The sequence below is a fragment of the Struthio camelus genome, chromosome 1 (genome assembly GCF_040807025.1).
Source record: "Struthio camelus isolate bStrCam1 chromosome 1, bStrCam1.hap1, whole genome shotgun sequence".
NCBI lineage: Eukaryota > Metazoa > Chordata > Aves > Struthioniformes > Struthionidae > Struthio > Struthio camelus.
In genome coordinates, this window is record NC_090942.1 from 93,236,898 (window position 1) to 93,258,336 (window position 21,439).

The window sequence follows — 21,439 nt, forward strand, 5'->3', positions numbered from 1 at the left end:
ATCAGAGAGGGCTTTATTCTACTAGGATTTGCGTGAACCCTGCAGTTTCCTCTGCCTCTTGTGTTGCAAATGGTGTGGTTTGGGTCTCAAACTTTCTGTGCAGGACTGTGCAGTGCAGCCAGGTGGGGACTGCTGCTGCCTTCAGTCCTAGGGTGTAGTAGAGAGGATATCTTTTGGAATTGGATATTATTCTCCCTTTCCTCCATGAAAACCCAATTGCAAGAACATAAAATGGACATCTTTAGGCTGTTTGTAGTCACATTCAAGGCTTATCCCAGAAATGTCCTCTTACTGTTCGTTAGAGAAGCGATTACCAGGAACCTGTAGCCTTTCTTTAATTGCTTGAGATAATACACCTTCATGAACCTTGTCCCTGGAACAAAAACCATCTGGGAAGCTTCATCTATTACAGACTAACGTCAAGGAAAATCTTTCCTGGAAAGACTTATGAAACCTGCTCCATTGAGATTTTGTCCTGAGAGAATCAAAGCAGCATCCGTCTTAGCAAGTGTGTTCCTCAGTTAATCTTACTGGATAATGCTTCTTTTTATTTAAGAGATGATGATGATGACGATTGAGACTCTGCAAAGATGGAAGAGGAAAACTAGTAGACCTCTAGCCTGTTGTTTTCACTGTGAGAAATTCCCTTTGGTGTGTGTGTCGCATATAGTCCCTCTTCATTAATTCAGGAATTTAGTTTTCATTCCAGCTCCAGCTGATTCCATCAGACAACCATGTTTTTTTCTAGTATTTATTCTGTTTTGGTTCATATCCAAAAAAAAATTAAAAGTTCCCGTTTAAAGAAAATACCCTTTTCCTTGAAGATACTACCTTTTAAAAGGCTCCCCCCAAGAAGTATGTGCTAATCTGCGTAGACCTGAATAATTCAGTATCAGATCCTGTATTTCTTCAAAGCTCTCAGACCTTTCCAAGATGAAAGAAAACTTTCTCCAAGGGACATCTACTCCATAGTATTTTTCTGACTTGATATAGCAGGAGCAGTTCTTTCATAGAGTAAATTTGCCAAAAATATGCAAAGTCATTTATACAGCTTCTTTGCATTTTTAAACAGAAATAGTCAAATATGTGATTTTTTTTTTTAAAGATATGATTTGTCCGTTTTTTGGGATAGTATGATTACCATTAATCACCAAGGTTACTCAAATGAATTTATTCCGAATAGTCACAAAACTCAGTGCAAGTTAGTGAAGTACAACATAAAAATCATGCAGCAAACAGTGTTTCAGGATTTATTTATTTTTTTTCCATTCCACTACAGGACCTCTTCCAGATATATGGAATACTAGTACAGTATTTATAGCTTATCAACTTCATTCATTCCACACTTTTTTCTGGATTGAATTTGTCAGATTCTCTAAAATGCCTATCCTATTTTAAATATCCTACAATGCCTAGGTTCTTTAAAGTTCCTTCCTCCTATGTCCTTTCCTTTCCTCTTCATCTTTGCCCTAATTTGTATACTTTTAGTATGATTTGAAAGCACCTAGGCAGCAATGACATAGCTTTTCATGCTAGAGAGAACAAAGTAAATGCAGTGAGTTGCTAATGTAGGTCACTTCTCCATTTGTACAGTTATTTTGTGTGTCAAAGCATATATAACTTCAGGGTCAGGCTTTCCTTTCTTTCAGCTAACGTGATCCCTCTTCCATACGTTCTTTTCTAAGCATTCATGAGAGCTTAAGCACTGTTGCCTGCTTCTGGCAACTCAGCTTCTTAGAAAGCAAGCCAGTGAATTTTTTTTTAGCAAGATTTATGATGTCAGATTGGAACTGTTTATGGAGTTCAGTTTCTTTTGCATGTGTGGTGCCACCTTTTAGGAAAGCTGCAAGGCGTCTTTTTAAATTCTAATTATACTGATTTTTCAGGCAAGCCTTACGTCTTCAGGACGTTAACAAAATCGCCCTGTATGGAAAATTCGGGAAGCTCCTATCTCCACGCCTCTGTGACTTTGCCCCCAGAATTGGCCCTGGCTACATGCAAGATCATTTTCACATCTGGAGTTTTGGTGTTTGAAGTGGCTGTTGATAATTGTGAAAAATGCTAGTGGCTTCCACTCAAAGGTCTGTCCCACCCAAAGTCTTTCAGATTTAGGTTGGCGTGTCTGGGAATGTCACATAACTCGAGAGCGCTGTAGAAATCAAGGAAAACACTGATTTGCGGTTATAAAGCAATGTAGAATTCTGTAGCGATAATCTTACGCTATAATATTTCCACACCCTGCACTGTTGCACTAAATAAAGAGCGTGCGTATTTTTATTCTCTTTGGGGTAGATCTGTATTGCAGTGTCCTGTTTGGGGCTTCCAGAGAAAAGAGGAGATGGGGCATACATTTGGTAGAGACTGTGCTGAAATGTGTATGTGCGTGTATCTTATTAAAATACATCTTTTTGGTTTCATCTCTGTTGGAAAGGAAAAGACCAAAAAAGCATTGCGCTTGGAAATATGATCCTTATTTCCTGGAAGAGTTCATATCCGAGCATAAGATGTTCCCATTCATCAGTCTTGCTGCTACTTGCATGCACGTTTTTACCCTTCTTGTCACTCAGTGCACAGCATCAGATGAGCAAATGCCCTTTCAGGTCAATGAATTTAGTTTTGCCTGAATGCCTCTCAGTGTCCTTGTCTGCTGAGGAGTTGCCCCCTCCCTTTGTTTGGAGCTACAGCTGTGTGTTTTGTGAAACACATGGCTAGGAGTTGTCTGTGGGTCCTCCCAGGAAATCCTCCTTGCCTGTCTAAGCTGAATTCTCTCCGATTCTATAAGCAGTCTTTAAATAAAACTATTTTCCCTGTGTAGATGCTCTTGTTCTGAGCAGCTTCGGGAACTGAACCAGTTTCCTGAGTTTTGGCTCTATGACAAATGTAGTCCTTGCCTCTTAGGAAAGTTTCTAAAGAAAACTTTCCTTCCAAACTTGCAAAACTTTGAAGGAGAGGAGGGGAAGGATGCGCTTCCTTTTAAACAGGTTCTGTTTATTCCAAGGAAACCTTAAAACATAATACAAAAGGGTAGGACAGCAGTATAAGTTGCTTCTAATTTTTCAAGAAGTTTATCTAATCCAAGAAACTTTGAAGGTTTTGAAAATGGCTTTTGTCCTGAAGTGGGATGAAAATAATATTTGCAGATGTGAAATTCCATGATATTTTAGAAGTGGGAAGCTTTGAATACACTGCCGTCCTGGCAGGCATGCTGCTTGGTGGCCAGTACTCTTGAAACGACTGCTAACCAGCCAGCAGGCTGCTGCAGAGCATGGGAGCTGGAGCAGCCAGCCAGAAACCTAGCACAGAAAAAGCACCTTTTTGGTCCTATGAAACATCCCCTTTTCTGCCAGCTGGGCAAAACTGGCATTTTCAGACCCAAGAGAAAAAATCTACGAGTTCTGACTGTAACCCTTAGCTTTTAGAGTGGGTGGGATTTAAATCCTAAGCAGTGATCAGAAGGTAGGAGTTATGTGATCATTCATTTTGTATAACTTGTCAGTGAAGTCTGTCATCCAAGCAACGATTGTCTGAAAAATTGGGAGGTTATTTCCTCTTTTTCTCTTTTTTCTTCTGCTGTTTATTTAAAAGGTTGCTTGGTTGCTAGGTTTTTTGTCCTTTGCAGCTCTGTTTGAAATCATAGAAAGAGATATCAAGTTTCCTTCATAATATCTGGCGATGGCTTTTTAGTTGCATGGATTCACTGAATAGTGGCACTTGACCTGACTCCTTAGAGCACTTGTGCAACTTTCTCATAACAAAATGAAAATGTTCACAAATACCAGAATATATGACAGAATACTTCTTTATCAAATGGTAAGATAGACTGCTAGCATAATGTTTTAGATTGTTTCCCGATTGTGACAGCACAGTCTTGCTCGTGAGTTAATAACATACTGATCTGTATGCCAGGAGATTTGTGGCAATGCAAGACTAGCATGATTGTAGGGTTCCTATGTGTGAGATGAACCTGAGCTTGGACTAGAGGAACCCTTTCTCTGTACTCTGGCCTCTTCAGTACTCTCCGTAGACCAAAAGAATACCAAGCAACTGAATGTAAACAGATAGCGGTGAGAATTTTTTGAACTTTCTTTGGAATTTTTATATGTAGGTAGAATTGAATGGTGCTCTCGAGACAAATGCTAACTGAACAGAAAGTCCTAGTGCCATATGGGCCTGCTTATTCCCTGAAAAGATTTCCAGAATCCTCTCAAAACTTACTCACCCCTACAGAGCAATGTGTAACTGTGTTTTATGTCGTATACAACTGCTAATTTACATGTATAGAAAACAGCATGCAGAGTCCGGGCATGAGAAGTACACCTTTATAGAAGTAAACCACAGGTATACGTTGTAGATGCTTCCAGGTTAGCTTTAATCTACTTTTATCTTCTGAACATTGAAGTATGAAAGGAATCCATTTCTAATAATTAAGCTCATTGGAGGGCTGTTGTTAATGGCTATTAAAACAGTCTCTGTTATGGTCTGACCCTTAATTGGCCATATGCAGTGAGCTGCCATCTATGAAGATGTTCGGCAGTACTGTTTTATAACACTTTAATTAGAGTGGAATCTTATTCCTGTGGAAGTATTGCTAAATCTGGAAGAGTCATGAATTTCATGAAAACGTCTGAGAATTAAATTTTTGACAGTTGACTTGGAGCATGAACTGAGTTGTCACCAAGAGTAGTAAAGTTTTGTTAAATGTTCCGTTCTCAACCCTGTATTAATTTATTAGCTGTGCAGATTGACTTCACTTAAGTTGTCTCAATGCGTGATAGGTTATACTGTGCTCTTGCTTGTCATGTGAGTCTGAAGTATATGTAAACAATTTGCCTTTTTTTTTTCTTCTCCTTTCTAGGTTCTGGGAACGCCTACAAGGGAGCAAATTAGAGAAATGAATCCAAACTATACTGAATTCAAATTCCCTCAGATTAAGGCACATCCATGGACTAAGGTGAGTCTGTATAAATTGGATAATAAAGACACGTGGGCTGAAAGTAAAAATTCAGGGATTAAGTTTGATTGTTTAGTCTCTTGGTGGCTTTCAGTCTAAGCTGGGTGCCTTTAATTAAACTGTGGACCCAATAACTCTTGGTATAGGTAAGGAGAGAGAAGGTATTGCAGCAGTGCACTCTTGGTCTACTTTTTTGATGTTTTCTAGCGTTCTTTTTGCTTTGTTTAATTTTTTTTAAACAAATGGTGTTGTGTAGTAAATTGCAATATACCTAAATCCTATCATGACACAACTCTCTGTGCACAAAAATCACCTACAACTTAGAAAGCGTTCCATTGATGTGCGTGACACTTTTATAACACTATTACATAACGTGACAGTGATGGTTGACAGTCACTTTGCTAACTAGTTCTCTCATAAATATAATTATACGTGCAGTGTAATATGTGTGCTGTTGGGGGTTGGGGGGGGTCATTTTTCTTGGGGTTACTTTAAGATTGTTCTTGTCATCTACCTTTCAAAAGAAGACACTGTTGCAGCAAATACTGGCTATATGATAACACGATCACAAAGGAAACTGCCAGTGTTAAAATAAGTATATTGCCACACAGTTAAGCTATCCTCCACACATGGAGGAATGAAAGATATTTGACTTGGGAAAGGGTAACAACTGATCATTTAATTAGCCTCTTGGGAGTGAAATAAGTTAAATATTGAGTCTTGAGTAATTGAAACATGGGTAGTTAATTTTCGTTTTGCTGCTTGAGAAACGTCTGATATAGTCACAGTATATTCTTATCGTATCTTAATGTCTCAGATTTTCTTCTGCCAAGAATGTAGAGCGTATGCATGAAAGTGTTGCATTCCTAGTCTTGCACGTGTCCAGTTCAGACATTTTGGGACCAAATACTCTATGGTGGTAGAAATTCTGGATAGATGACATAGAGCTAATTCAAGGTCTTTGAGAGAGCAGGCCAAGAACCTGCTAGGTACCTGCCCGGCCAGATACTGGGAGTCTCCATTTTTGTGATAGATTCTCCAGTGAGCTATCTAACCCTTTGTTTTCCTTTTCCCTAATAATCCCTGGTTTCTGTATCTGAGTGTCTAACTATGGGGTAGTTGGTATGTTAAGTGCTTTGTAGTAGTCTGAGAGGTCAGTAAATCCAGTAAAGCTGGTTGATATCTTACATTAATGGGGAGGGGGAAGGTAGGGCCAATCCCTGGCAGTTGGTCTCTTCTATTTCAAGTCGTATCATGGTAGAAGCCACAAGAATAGGCCCAAAGCCTTATAGCAGTGAATTCTAGCGTTGCATCTGGATTCCTTCAGTAATGCTAAATTAGCAAATTGGATTATCCAGTATGGTCTTGGTCATGTTGCTCATTCTCTCAGTGTGTTCCTTCTAAAAATTCTTTTCTTTCAACATTTTGGTAGTAAGCCATGAAAGATGTAAGTAAATGGCAGTAATATATAGAACTGATCTTCCTTACCCAGCTGTATTGATACAATATCTGATGGCATAGAAGTGGGAATGTGCATCATCTTGGAGTTTCTGTAGCTTAGAATTGAAAAGAATGAGTAGAAGCTTGGGAGAAAAAGTGCTTTTAAAGTGTGGTTGTAGAGGTGCAGTCTAATGAGCAGAAAAGGAATGGCGAAAAGGTTGGAAGTGCAAATGTTTTTTGTTATAACAACGCATGCAGCTAGAGTGCTACAGGTAGTTGCCAGCAGGACTTGAACTCTAGAAGTTTCAGTCTCAAAAGCACAAATTTTTGTCATGTAAGCTAATGCATTACTGAACATTGCAGTAGTTAGAAGGCTTTGTGGTTTTTTTTGTTTTTTTGTTTTTGTTTTGTGGACTAGTTATAAGCAGAGGACCCAGCAGACAATTGGAAGGTAGTTTTTTGCATGAAAAACTTGCAGGTGACTAGCTCTCAACATGTTTTGAGAAAAGATTGTTGTGAATATTAGTCACTCCCTGCTGTCAGCTCTTTGACACGAGGGCATTCTCCTTGTTCTCTTCCGTGGTGTTTAAGGCAGTGTGGGTGTCTTCCAGCACGGAAGTTTATAGGTGCTGCTTGGGATTAACTGTTTCATACAGCGAAGATGTCCGGTGAAGGTGCGTGTTCAGCTTCTAGTTAGGAGCTTAGCCTGCTTTATGCAATATGAAAGATTGCATCCCATCCAGTAATCTTCTATACAAAAGTAAGGTCCATGGTTAGCTGTTGTGTTCAGGGAACTTTACTGGTCTGCAAAGGTACGTGTAGATTGCAATCAAGGATTTTCTTTAGAAGCTGTAGTCCCTGTGGGTTCTACCTGAAATTCTGGGATATGGACTTGTTGTTGGATGTACCTGGTTCTGCTCTGCTCCCTGGGTGTTTCTCGGAGGCATAGATGGGTTGTTTCCTTCTGAGTATCCCTGCAATACTGTGAATTGTTTTCCCTTGTCTGCTAGATGAAGAAGAATGGTTGCTAGTGCTGTAGGCCTCTCTTTTCAAAGATTTGGAGAAATTGCTTGAGATTGTACAAGGATGAGTCCGTCCAGGTATATTATTTCTCAGATTCCTTCAATTTCAGGCTTAAATTGGGATTCTGAGCACAAGGTTTGTTAAAACTTGAGGTCTGCCTTCATAGATGTAGCTTAGAGTTTTCAAAAGAAATGCATTGATGTCACCTGTATACAGTATTGATATTTAATATGATGAAGTAGTGTGATGAAAGACATCTCAGCTTAACAAGGGCCTGTCTTCTTAGGTTGGGAGAGAATGCAAGATAACACTAAAAATATTTTTGTGCTGCAGCAGTAATGTGAGATTACACTGTGGATTGATTGTGTTCTCAGTCTGCTATTTCAATTCATTGGCAGTTTGAGTGTAAAGTACTGTTGCAACTCAAGAGCCTGAATCTCTCAGCATAAAACATGCAGAGGCCTCGCTCTCCAGTGTAGTCTTGAGTTGTCGAAGCACGTGCATGTGTTCCTGCGCATGATAGAGGTAGTGACTGCAATTCAGTGCATCTCTCACTAGCAAAAGAAAAGAAAACCTAAACTTTCTGGGAATGTTTCTTCCAAACAGGACTTTCCCCCGTCCTTCTCCTCCATGAGTAGATTTTTTTTTTTTTTTCGGCTTTTTTCCAGCATTTTTCTTCATAGTACAGGAGTGTTTAATCTAGTAATTTAGCTGTTCTTTTTGATTAGATTTCCTTTTGCTTCTGCTGAATATAGAAGAGTTTGTATTCATGGAGATGCATCCCACTGCTTGTCTGCCTTGTTCTGTGAGTGGCACTAAGTTATAAGGATAGCAAGGTTTTGAAGGGATGGTAATATCTTTCAAGGGCCCAAGTGATACAATTGGGAAAAACGGACAGGCTTTTGGATACACAATCGTGTCTTCAGGTTTAGCCTGCCTACCCTTCTTTACCATCTGTATCAGCTGGGCCAATAATAGTTACTACCCTCTTTAGAGGCTTTGCTGCTGTTTTTACAAGATTAGAACTTTGCTTCTAGGTCTTTCAGACACTTCAACTCCTTGAGCCTTCTTATTCACTGAAAGTGCACAGTCTGATGTCTGCTGCTAATCTTCAAACTTGTTTCTCTTCTTCTGACTAAGCTTCATCTATATATTATAATCATGAGAATAGAAAGCCAAAGAAAATCTGAGAGCAAATGTAAGATTGTACTTCATAGGGTTGTTGAAGTTCAGCTTTGGTGGTTAGCTTTCTCTTAAACTTTTGGCCCTTGTGGAGGGGATTGGGGCAGTGGGGTGGGGGAAGGAAGTGGTAAATGCATACTTCATAAAGTTACGTTATATTGGCATTGGTTATCATGGTCCCATTACAGCTGGCCTATATCTAGGCATTACTCAGATGCTTCAAATTTCAAACCCTTTGGGCTGTTAAAAAAAAAAAAAAAAAGACCTTGTCGCAATTATTTTGAGGATAATTGCACAGAAAGATGTCTGTCTGTCCATGGCATGCCACTTCTTTCTCCTCCCCCCGCCACCCTGCTAATATAGGATCTCATCTGAGTAACACTGCAGTAAATGTAATGTAATTACATAGTTCAGGCCCCTTCTGCATGACAGAGATGACTAGTTTGGACCCTGGATATATTTTTTCTACCCTTCCACTTGTTTGTCACGAATGGGCACTATAATAAACTGCCTTATCTACTGAGCCACAAGCACGCCCGTGGTTCGTGATGGCAGAACAGCTCAGCAGGTCGTATCAGCCAAGGCTGTTCCCGTTAGTGAAATCACTAACCTCTCTGCCTTGTCTCCGCTGTGTAGATAGGGAAGTAACTTCTATCATGCAGAGCTCTCAAAAACATGCAGTGTGCCTCTTCTAGTGTGCCACAGTTTAGTGGCCCTCATACTTCTCATGTCCTGATGATACAGGCAAGGTTGTTCACGCTTCCTTTCTCTGTGGAGTTTTTCCATCTCAGTAACGTCACAGCAGAACAGGGCAGGGTCCCTTCCAACTTTCCAAAGTACTCACTGTCTTTCATAATTTGTGCAGTGGGATGTGTTTTTCTGTCCGTGTCCTCAAGCCTGGTTATTGTAGCAGAGGGAAACAGTGCTGAAGATGAAATTTCAGACTCTAGCTCATGTCCCTTCTGGCACTTTTCCAAAGCAGTTGGCCACTCCTGGTTACAGGTTGAGGGTTGTGGGGAACCACAGTCAGGTATTAGAGTAGCTTTGGATGTTGTCTTTGGGATTCATTTTTTCAAGAAATACAGTGGAGAATTAATATTATAAAATATTTTGCAAATACTTTAGGCTGAGTTATCTTGTGTGTGTGTATATGTACATTTTGTATATGTTTCACCATGCTAATCACTTGTCCTTGAGTGTTGTATTTTTTCTTTAATAGTGACAGGTAGTCTTACCTTCTTCCTCGCGCTCTGGGCCTGGGACATAGTGAATCTGATCTCTCTCGTGAGCATTTTTTGCACCCTTCAGAATCAGTTTTGTGTCTTCATCCCATCTTACTCCTGCTCTCTTGGTTCTTTTCTGGGATTTAAGCAGATTGTTTTGCTTGTAATGCTTCCAAGTGACTGCTCGTACTGTAGATTTAAGGAAGAATACCGAACAGTAAAATGGATAGATAGACAACTAATTTTGTCACTTCTAATTATAGCTGATGACAAAAGAAAATGAAAATTCTTTCGTCAGAAATCTAATCAGTGTACTTACATTAGAATTAAAAATGCAAACTCTTCTATTCTTTCTGAGTTTGAGGCCTGACCTTTTGTAGGGTCAGTGGAGTCGCAGAGGTGCAGTGGAGACTGGATACTTCTTTGGGTGCAGTTTTGTAATTGGCTTAAATTCGTCATGAAGTGGGGTCTGCCCTCCTGCTCCCAGCTGCCTGTTTCTGTTGCCTCCTTTGTGCATTAACATTTGTATTGTTGCAAAAGTCTCCTGAAGAACCCTAATATTCAGGATCTGGATCAACTTTCTTACCTGACTGACCGTTCAGCCCCAACTGCAAGAGTTAGGACAAAAGAACAGGGCAGATCTGCATGGTCAGAGGAAGGCAGAGCTGTCTTTCCCAGCATGGGGTGCAGGTGATTTATGCCGATTGTGAAACTGTGCGCTTACGTCTTTCTGAAGAGCACGGCCATCCTGTTTTTCAGTTGGTGTGTAATGACTTTTCAAGCAAAGAATGAAAACAGCTCTTCTGGAGACTAACTTTAAAAAAAAATAAATAAATAAAAACTGGCAAGTTCAAGTTCCCCAGCTCCTTTTCTAGGAAAAATGATTTTTGACAGAGCAAATCTCTTATCGCCACATAACGCATGAGAACTGAAGCCAGGCTTGTCAGGTGATAAATGACCTGCCTTTATCCGATTTGAATGCAGTAAAGAAAGTAGTGCTCAACAATAAATAAGTGAGCATTCCTGTAATATTAAGACATGATTTGCATCAGTGCAAATAGGAAAATCAAATGATAACTTTGACATGTCTTCTGTAACCTAGTAACATCTTCTGTAACATCTGTTTTGTCATCGCACTGCAACATATCTGTTCAAGCTGTTGAGAGTGGCTGTCCTGTCGAGGCTTAGATCATTTGCAGAGGCAGATTTTTGGGTTCCCTCCGAGAAGAAAGGGAGTTGTTTTGTTCTGCTTAGCTTTGTTGTGGTCCTTCAGAGCTTCATAGATGCAGAGCATGCACAGGGTAACAAATTTTTGTTCATTCTGTTTTCACCGAGTCCTCAATGGAAGTAGCCCGGTAACAAGTGTGTGGTCTCAACAAGACGTAGCTTTGGAGACAGGTTTCTGGTTCTGTTCCCAGTTCAGTGTTGGCTCATTTGTGAGCCACTTAACCCTTCTGTCTTTTTTTCATTTTCCTTATCTGTGTAAATGCCACCTGCCAGGGGATTTTTATGACTGGGAAAGCATTTGCTATTTCTGTGATGCTTTTTAGAAAAATGTAGGGGGATTTAATCAGAGAAGGAAATGAGGGTTTTATATATGTCTTAAAATTACTCCCAATAACAGTGCCTCTCTGTTTTTAATCTCTTCATTTGTATCATGTGAGCTTTATGTACTTCAAAATGGCAAAATAAAGTACTTCAGAAAACCCGTTTTGAAGTTCTCAACCTCTTGAAACAAGATTTATTCTAAGGGCAGAGCTTCAGCCTTAGCTTCGTGTTGCTGTGTGTCAGGTGAAGCTCAGTACTAACATTACTGTCTTGCATGTATTTCTTCATTTTCCTTTTTTGTTTCTGAACGTGTCTTGTTTACCATAAGGCTTATTATGTTAAACTTGCGTGACTGAAATATTGCTTCATGTCCTAAAGTTGTGGTAGTTGTGTGATCGTGTTTTAAAAGAATTGATTAAAGGGTCATGTCCTACATCTGACAACTTTGATCACCTGTAAGCAGTGCGAGCTTTTGGTGGAAGGGAAGAGCTTTCTCTGTTACCTAATATTGAAGTATTTCCAAAGAGACTTGATCACCCTCCTTCCCAGTCTGGGGCATGTGCCGTCAAAAACGCGCTTACAAACTGAAAGGAGATGTGCCCAGACTGTCAGCCTGAGTCGGTGGTGTGGGTGGTTCCTGGCAAAATACAAGTCTCTGAAGCTGATGAGGAAATTTTTAACTGCGGTGTCATAAACTTGATGTGTTAGCAACAGATGTCATTTTAATAAGCCTCTGCTCTCTTAGAGAGTGCAGCATGCTAACAGCATTCGCAGCCTGCACGGGAAACGCACAGCAGTGGATAGCATGAAGTAATGTCTTTTAATACATACCGGCTAGAAGAGCACCTTGGTGCAACATTGTGAAGCTTTGGCTTTGGTGCGTAATTAGACCAAGAAGACAGCTCTCCGTGTTGTGCATGAAAAGTCTGGTTTAAGAATGGCCGTGAATGAAAGTCAGACCAACCATTCTGCTGAAACAATACTTAGCCCTTACCCCGTGTGGTTTCATTTGAGAGCTGAATGCTGATGTGAGCATAGCGAAATAAGAGTATCCTGGGCTTTCCGTCCTTTTTCTTTCATCTTTCGGTGCAGAAAAATTTTCAAATTCAGAAAGGCCAATAGAAACTTTTTGAAATTAGGAAGATAAAAATGCATATGCTCTGCTTGTGTACCAAGACTTCATCTAAATTCAGGTCATTGGGGGATGGGAGGAGAGTGGCATACCAGAGGCGTTTAAACCTGGCAGTCATTTTCAAAAATGTTGATGGCAGAGTGGTAGGTCCTGAAAAATGAGGAGAGACTCGCATTAAAAAAAAAGTCACACTGACAGCAGCGTGACATAGAAAGGAGAGAGACAGCGTGTTTGGCCTTGCCATCTAGCTGCTACGGTCTGTTAGCGTTCGAGCATCACCGGCATGCCTGAACACAGAAATGACTCGCACCGGTCCCTCAGCTTTGTGGTGAGGTATAGATTCATTGGGATCTAAGGGGCAGAATAACGAAGAAGAAGTTTGGGGGGGGGGGGGGGGGGGGAAATGTGGTTTTGGATGAGTCAGCATTTCCATTTTACATGATCATTCAGAGATTTGACACTCATCCAAAAACCAGCAACCTGGGTCTCAGCCTGAAATTCATTTGCTTTGCAGAAACAAGAGTTTTTGAGTTACGCAAGTGCAAATTTTCCTTGAAGAATATTGGATGTAAAGACTTTTTTTTTTGCATTTGTTTATCTCCAAAACAAGTTCATTTTTTAAAATGAAAACTTGAGCCTTCAATCCCTCGTGCGGGCCAATAGCCTTACAAAAGGTCTTGTTTCATTTTAGAAAAATGAATTGCTGCGCAGGTGGGGTAGTATTTGATTGCTTTAAAAGTTCCTGTCAGTGTTTTATTTTTGTTTTTGTTTGTGGACTTGCTGTGCATTTTGCCCGGCCATATTTAGTCTGCATACTAAACGTTAGTCTGCCCAAATACTTTACTTTGTGCACTTAGCTTTTTTTCCTTTTTTTTCTCCTTTCTCCTTTTTTTTTTCTTTCTTTTTTTTTTCTTTTTGCTTTCACCTAGATGTATTTTAGATTGAGATAGACTTCTCTCCGATGGGCCGGATTTTAGTCCGTGCACTAAATTTTAGTCCGCAGACTAAAAAGAATCCGCGGATTATTGACTAAAATCGATTCCCTCACTGAGAACTACACTGCGGACGAAACTCTCGCTGAAGCATAAAATCGAGGCGAAGGGGGGGGGGGGTTCACAGCAAAGGGCGCGTCCTGCCGTCTGCCCTCCTGCGGCTTGGGCCCGAGCGAGCGCCGACGGCAGGTCGCCCTCGCGCCGCCGCCGCTGCCTTGTGCTGCAGTGGCGGCGTGCAAGCTGTCATGCCCTTCACCTGCGACTGTGACCGTCCCTTGCTCTTGATGTCTGAGTGCTGCAGCCTCTTGTGTAGTTCTCGGTGGGTGAATTGGGCAGAATTTCTGGTGGAACTGTGTTGAATTAGAAGAGCTGAAAGACGCAGGGTTTTTGCTTTGATTTTTTTTCTTTTCTTTTCTTTTTTTTTTTTTTTTGCGTTATTGAAAAGCGGGATGGGGGGAGGCAAATTGAGAGGAAAAATTCTTAAGTCACGGGTGCGACGGTATGACGGGGACAAACCCACGCTAGAGAGAAATTAAGGCCATACCCGCACTCCTGAGGTGGTATGTCCAGTTCCTGAAGCATCCTAAAGAGATCACGTCAGCCAACAAAATCCATTGGTGGGGAAGTCAATCCAAAATGGAGAATAATCCGCGGCGGCCTGATGCACTCATAGCTCACGCAAATTAAAAACAGCCAAATTCAAAATATGGATTTTTATTTTCTCTTCAGCACAAATTATAAATTGGTAAGGGTTTGGATTTTTTTGGAAAAAAACGTTTGCATTGTGTCTCTGGGAAAGATTTACAAGTGGGATGCACCTATGGAGACGAGCTGATTTGGCCCCGGTGTCTATGGACATTTATATCCAGGACCAAGGACTGAAAATTCTTTATGATGGGGATTTCAATTACCCTTTTAGTTCAAGTTAGAGTTTTAATTTCAATTTTTTTTATTTTTTTAGTAAATGCACTGGCATTGGAACATAAATTTAATATAGAGATGTTTCTATACTATGCCTCACCATTGCACAATCAATTTTTTGGCATACACTGTGGTGAAGTTGGACTTGCTGCTATGGAGACTGATGTTTAAAGTTTCTAATTGTATAAACATTTTCTATGTCCCCCACACCATGGATTTCTTATAATATTGGATATATTTTTCCTTGCTGGACTATTCTCTTTTGGATTGACTCCCCCTGTTTGGATTATTTCACTGCATTATCATCTTTAGGACTCGTCAGGAACAGGACATTTCACCTCAGGAGTACGGGTATGTACTTAAACGTTTTTTCAAACTATTAGGCCTAGTCTTGGCAAAAAAAAAAAAAAAAAAGGGAGAGAGAAATGCTAGAAGTGGAAAACCGGAGTCCAGATAGCATCCTTGAGGCAGCGGCCAGGGGAATGTTTTAACACAAGGTGGTCAAGATTAGACAGGCATAGATCTGCAACTCGCTTCATGTTTTAATCGCCACTTATCGCGGGGGGAGGATGCGTGAGGGTTTCTTTTTTCTTTCTTTCTTTTTTTTTTTTTTCTTTCTTCCCCCTTTTCCTTCCCCGGCTCTGAAACAGTGAGGGTGGACTAGAGTAAGTGCCTACTTCCAGCCACTGATTGCTGAGTCCAGCTGCAGGGTGAGCAGGTTTCAAACAGAGTTTAAGAAACGGATGTTGGGGTTTCACTGAGGTGAAAATGAAGTTTTTTTTTTTTTTAACCGAGTGGACCAACAAGGGTCCTTTTACAGATAGCAGATCTGTGACACTGCCTAATAATTTACTTAAGATGAGCAGTTGTTGTCTTTGCCTTGGGGGGAAGGGGGGGCTGTTTTTTGTTTGTTTGTTTTTTGTCTGCATGGTAACTGATAAACGTGAGCTGTCCTGAGAGTGGGGGGAAACAACACAGCTAAGAGTAAAATATTTTTGTTTCACGCTGTGGTAAATCAAGCCTGGTCAAGCATCAGTGAAGAAGGTAAAAGGGAAAGACCTCAATAGTTTTACCTCAGGGTAAAAACTCAAGCGACTTCACTCCTGTGTTTTTTGCCCCAAGACACGTGCAGTTATGCTAGTTACCACTAGGTCAAAATTTCAGGGTGTTTTTTAGCATTGGGGATAGCCTTTCCTTTTGTTACGGTCAGGCTGCGACTTGGGAGTCGGGCGCTTGGGTCCCCCTTGCGCTGTGGTCAGTAATCCGGACTCTGGAGGCGATGGGTCTCGACACCGCAGAGAAGAGCGGCTTTGGCCGCCCCTCCGCCTAGAAGCGTGTCCGTGGCGCGGACGGCGGCCCGACTTCCCCGCCAGCGGCGCTTGCAGCAGCTGGGCCGCGGCGTTGAGCGGAAGTCTTTGCTTTCGTGCCTGCGGGCCTCGTGCTAAACCTCTTGCTGGGTTTCGTTTCGCAGCAAGCCGGTTTGAGAGAGCAAGGCTGCTCCCTCGGTGCTGGGCTCGTTGGCTCCACGAGTCGGGATTCGCTGCCATGCGAGTTAGTGCAGAACGCCTTAGACCTAACTCAGGGGCCCCCGAGCCAGCTGGGCACCAAGGGGAGAAAACTGCCGTTTCTAGAAAACGTAGCCTTGGTGTTTGATCTTCGCTCATGACAGCATATGTGTCTTTTGGTTTAAAACCTACTTACACGGTGCCTGTGCAAGTTCCTAGTCTGCAGTTAGTTAGCATGTTGTGCACTAACTTTGCTCCTTGGTGCTGTGTGGTTTGGGTTCACCTGCATTGGTACGAAAGCATTTTGGATTGGCTCAATTTTTGTCAAAAATGCTGGCATCAGATTTTAACACTCTCACCCACCCTGCTCCCTTCTCCCCCAGCCTGTATTTCACCTGTAACGTAGTGAGAGATCAGTGCTCGGAGAGGCCACCTAGGTCACGTACATGATGAACTTGCATTTTGCTTTTGACATATTGAGAGAGGAAGATTGGGATGGGGGGGGGTGATTTGGGGTGTATAGAGCTGTTCTTGGAGGTTTGAAATTCAGCTCAGCGAGGAACTGCTGTGAACTCTGTTTTGCAATCGCTCAAGGTAAAAAATAAATAAATAAATCTGCTAGAGGGAAACAGTTGGTTCTCTTGACACAACTTTCAGTTGTCCTTACAAATACCAAATGTGCAGGAGTTATCTCAATAAATTTATGGGAATGACTTGCCAGAATAAGGTCAAGGAAGGAGTAACTTGCAAATTAGAGCCAGACGTTTCCTGCACCCCACCCTTGCTTTCCTTGTTGTTCTCCAAAGTTGAGCAGCAGCCTCCATAGCAACAATCTGACCTGCCTGCCTGCAAAAGTCAGTGGTTAGTAAGGCTTCATCCACTAGGAAAAAAGAACATATGTGTGCATATATATATATATATATATATATATATAGTGGGGCCCTATTCAGTTTTTACATCCAGTGAATCCTGCTCATTTGAACCTTTCTCCCCCCACCTCACTCCACCCCATATGCATGGCTGATAGCACCTGTGTGTGTTTGTTATGATTTTTGAATGAGTTTCCCCTTTTGTTCTTCAAGTTGTTTTTCTGAGTGCGCTCTCATGAAGTCTTCTTGCTGGCATTGCACCTTCACTTGAGTGCAAGACTTTGCAATTAACCCTTTCTCGACCCTAGGAGCTGGATTTTTCCCATCCTCCCTGGAGACCTTTGATTGCAAACATCAGGTTGTTCCTACTTGTTGGTCAGTGAGAGGTTTAATTGCTCTGACTTGCTTCTGGTTGGCAAAGAAAAGAAACGTACCCAGACAACCTGTTTCTCCTTGCTTGTTTTTTAGGTCTTCCGGCCCCGCACTCCACCAGAAGCAATTGCGCTATGTAGCCGTCTGTTGGAGTACACCCCCACTGCCCGCCTGACTCCCCTGGAGGCGTGTGCACACTCTTTCTTCGATGAACTACGGGACCCAAACGTCAAGTTACCAAATGGGCGAGAGAAACCTGCACTCTTCAATTTCACCACTCAAGGTAGTCTGTGAGCGTTGAAGATCCCTTCTTTGGGAAGAAGCACTGTGATGATGAATGTTCTCTGTAATGTGGGTGTCATTCCCTCAAAAATAAAAAACTCCAAGCAGGACTAAGGGTATTAAACAGTTGTGAAACCAGCCATCCAGCTCAAAAAGAGATGGGAAGGGGGACTTGGAGAAATGAGCTAGGGGATTTCCAGATATGTAGTGCCTTTGATTTGAATTTAGTCTGGGTGACTGAAGGTTGTTACTGTCTGATTGCATGAAGAGTTTACATTTGCAATTTAGTGTTTGAGAGCCAGTTGATGGTTTTGTGTGAAAAACCACAGTCAATGGACCGTGGAGACTATTTGATCATTTTAAAGATGATCCTGCACCTTGATAGCCGAAACGCCATAGCAAGGAGTAATGCACACCAGATTTGGCAGAGAAGTTTTTGGTGTTGCTGTCCATTTTGGTTCTGGAAGTGAGATAAATACGGGGGCCTCACTGTCCAGACTTTATGCACTGCACAGTTCAGCTGGCGTTATATTGACTCAGTAATTTAGAAACTGTAAAAATGAGAAACAGCCAACTCCTTTATCTGAAGCCAAACCAGTATCAAATTTTAAAACCATTCCTGTATACTTTCATAGAATTCAGAAATATAAAGCTGATATCCCCATAGAACAGTTTTGCCTGCCAAGATAGAGAATGCGAGAAGTATGATGTACAGATTTGCTAGTAATTTATTTTACAGCACTTTTTAAAAGTGATTAGCTCCCAGTTCTCACCTTTTGTGTGAGGATAGATACATGTGCATTTTCTGTTGGAAGTCTAAAACACCTTTTGCTTCGGTTAGCATCAGTATAATTTTTCAGACTCTTTAGTACGTGCAGTGCCCATCTGCCAAGATGTGAAGCAGAACACCGTCCTTGAACATATGGAGTCCTTTTCTTTAATAATAGTAACTACAAAAGTAACTGTACCTAAGTTGTTTCTATACAAAACAGTATTTAAGCATGAACTTTTAACTTGTTTTGAATCACTATCTTGCAGGAAGTAAATATACATTAATATATGGTTTAACATTTCCAGGGCATGCACACCTTGAAAAAAATGTTTTGAAAGTAATTTTAGTAAGGCACACGTGGAGCTTTCTTAAATCTGAGGGGAGAAAGCTTTGGAGCTGTTAGCGTTTTTAACAGACCAGCAAAACAGTGTCAACAGTGTCTCCCAGCATTGCACAGGTGTTGCTGGTACTGTGAAAACAGCCTGTGCTTTCGGGTCACTGTCCCTTGTGCTGGTTCCTACATCTGGCTATATGAATTGAGCTATATGAATTTAGCAGTTATATTAAAGATCCTACCATGTTATAATATTCAGGAATTGCCTTTTTTCCCCCACTCTAAGGCTACCTCCAGCAGTGAAGATGGTTTTGATCCCAATATGTTAATATAGCTTCAATGCTTGTTCTTTCTAAATGTATTTATTATTAATTTTATTATTAAACAATGATTATTTTTAATTATGCTAGCATGATGCCCATCTACTACATGAAAGCAAGTTTTCTTTTTAAAAAAGGCTTGAAAGCTCTACAGTGAGTTCTTTTAAAACTTTGTAGAGGAAAATAAATGTGCATTTATCGAGAACGTGTCTCTGATTTCTCAAGGCAGTGCAGGAGCTGCTGCATAAGCTACCCTAATCCTCAGGCAAATTTGTAGCTCCTAATTTGTCATCCTTCAACCCTCAGTGAAGTGTTGTCTTCAGACATCCGTGTGGTTAGCTGACATGCTCTCCCCTTGCACGTTGACTTAAGGGGATGGCAAGAAAAATTTGTTCTGGAGGGGGAAAGTTCCTTAATATTCAAGGAGGTTTCTGTTATCAGCAGGTGCCAGTTTTAGTACCTAAAGAGGGAAAGCAGGACAGATGCTGGTCACTAATGCATTTTGAAATAAGCTCTGTTGTAAATCACCAGCCAAACTCAAAAAACTAATCAGAGTGTTTAAAAATGAACAAAAAAAAAAAGAGTAAAGCGCTCAGCTCAATGATTTTAACACCTATGTGATCAGAAAATGAGTAGTGCTAAGTCTTGTGTGGGCAGCAGTCCTGAATATGCCCTCAAGATATGCGAGGACCTTTCTATCCTTCCATGACTATTGGGAAGTCTTAGCGCTTTAGCCTGATTGCACACATCCCCGTCAAATTTGCCAGTCCAGAGCAGAAATCACAACTGGGAAATAGATCAGGTTACTGGAAATCGGATGTGGTGATAGCATCATCTGTGGTAATTTAGAAAGTTATGAAAGATGACCTTTTGTTTTGAACGGCATTCGCTTTTATCAGGCAGTATGAAGTGTTTTGGTTGGCTATATCCAGTTGTCTTGAAACCCGTGAAGTACAAGGTAGCTGCAGAAGGCTTGAAGGCAAAACTATTGGAAATAGCATAAATCTGGTTATTAATGTGTTGGACTGATTTTCAGAAAAAAACCTAGGTGTCATACCGAACCTGCTGAGCTGGGCATTTCTGCTGTTCAGAGAGAGCCTAGAAAAAAAGCAGTGAAAATATATAGAAGATTATGCTTTTTGACTGACTGCCAGTAGTAGTTTTGGGGCATATAGATGCTTCCTTTATTACTGAGATGAGATTTATTGAAGAGAGCTTTATCTGATCATTCTTATTCTTGCCTGTAAGTTTCTCTTAGTATGTAAACCAACCTTATGTGCTGACTGGGGTTTGGAGGAGGGAAAAAAAAAAAAAAAATCCCCCAAGCAGGTATCTCCAGCAGCCAGAGTGCTGCGTTTCAGTGACTTTTAGACCTGCAGAACAGCTGAAGAGAAAGCAATCTTCTCTGAGAAGCTGAATTTTCAAACAATCTGTGAAATGACTGCCATTTGCTCAACATCTTATAACATGTCAATGATTGTGCTGGACCCCAGAATGTCACTGTTGTTCCATGTTCGCCATGAGTGACTGTAAAATTCTTCCGTGATTCAGCGCTTTAGAGTTGGATGTTGTACTTCTTGACGGCAAACATCTTTTAGGTAGTGTGATTTTTTTAATCAGTAAAAAATAAGGCAGACTTGTTTTTGTTTTTGTTTTTGTTTTTTTTACTATTAAAACCTTCATTTCTAACCTGTTTCATTCTGACCAGAAATCCTTAGTGTGACCATATGAGTGCCACCCAGCTTTCTTTTAACAGAATGTTTCTGCTTACAGCAATTGGGGGTGGGGGGGCAAGAAAGGAAAAGTATGAAATTTGTGCTGATTCCAACAGTCTTCTAGGTTGAGGAAAAACTGCTGGAGTAACTTCAGGTACATGGAAAGCTGGTTATTTTGCTAAAGCAAACATGATACAAAACCTTTTTCCAGTGGATTCTGGGAGTGTTGAAATATCTAACGTAATGACACTGAAAATGAGCGCTGAACTATTTCGCAGCTTAAAATCTTGTATTGCATTTGGGGAATAAAGTGAAGATAACCTGGTGTCCTGGTAAAACTGCAATATTTGATTCCTGTTCCTTACTGGAGACGTAAACTGGCTGCAAACGTCACAATTGGGTCAGGAGAAAGCCAAAGTTGTCCCCCCAGCTGACCTAAATGGGAGTTGGCTGTAGTAAATGGTTTGGGACGGCTGCTGTGTTAGCATCATAGTATAGAAAACCTTGTCTGAAATACTTTGATAGCAGTACCTTCTTGCAGCAATATTGGTTGTAGTAGCACAGCCCTGAATTTTACGTTTGATTTAGATAAGCAGGCTACAGTTCAGGAGCTTGTTCAAATATTGGATTGAAAATCATTGAGAACAGAGGTGCTCAATATTTCAAGCGTACTGCAGATACCAGAGATCAAGCCTTTTCTACAGTATTGAGGCGTGTGATCCTCCCAGATGTGTTAGCCACAAAGATCTGGAAGAACAAAAATTCAAACAAGTTCTAAAGCAAAGCTCTTATTAAACTTCAGCCCAAAGAGCTCAATTTTCTTTGGTTATTTCTTGTCTGAATTGAACTGCTCCTCTA

The 21,439-nt window shown here is 41.0% G+C and overlaps 1 protein-coding gene across 2 annotated transcripts in view; it reads left to right on the plus strand.

Moving 5' to 3' along the window:
* GSK3B (glycogen synthase kinase 3 beta) overlaps positions 1-21,439 on the plus strand; it is a 152,192-nt gene that overhangs the window by 114,693 nt on the left and 16,060 nt on the right. Inside the window, exons 8-10 of one of the 2 annotated variants that reach the window (XM_068958145.1) lie at positions 4,856-4,951; positions 14,725-14,763; positions 17,255-17,441. In XM_068958145.1, the coding sequence (XP_068814246.1) occupies positions 4,856-4,951; positions 14,725-14,763; positions 17,255-17,441 (322 nt within the window). The remainder of the gene's footprint in view (positions 1-4,855; positions 4,952-14,724; positions 14,764-17,254; positions 17,442-21,439) is intronic. The other variant, XM_068958154.1, reaches the window with a different exon arrangement.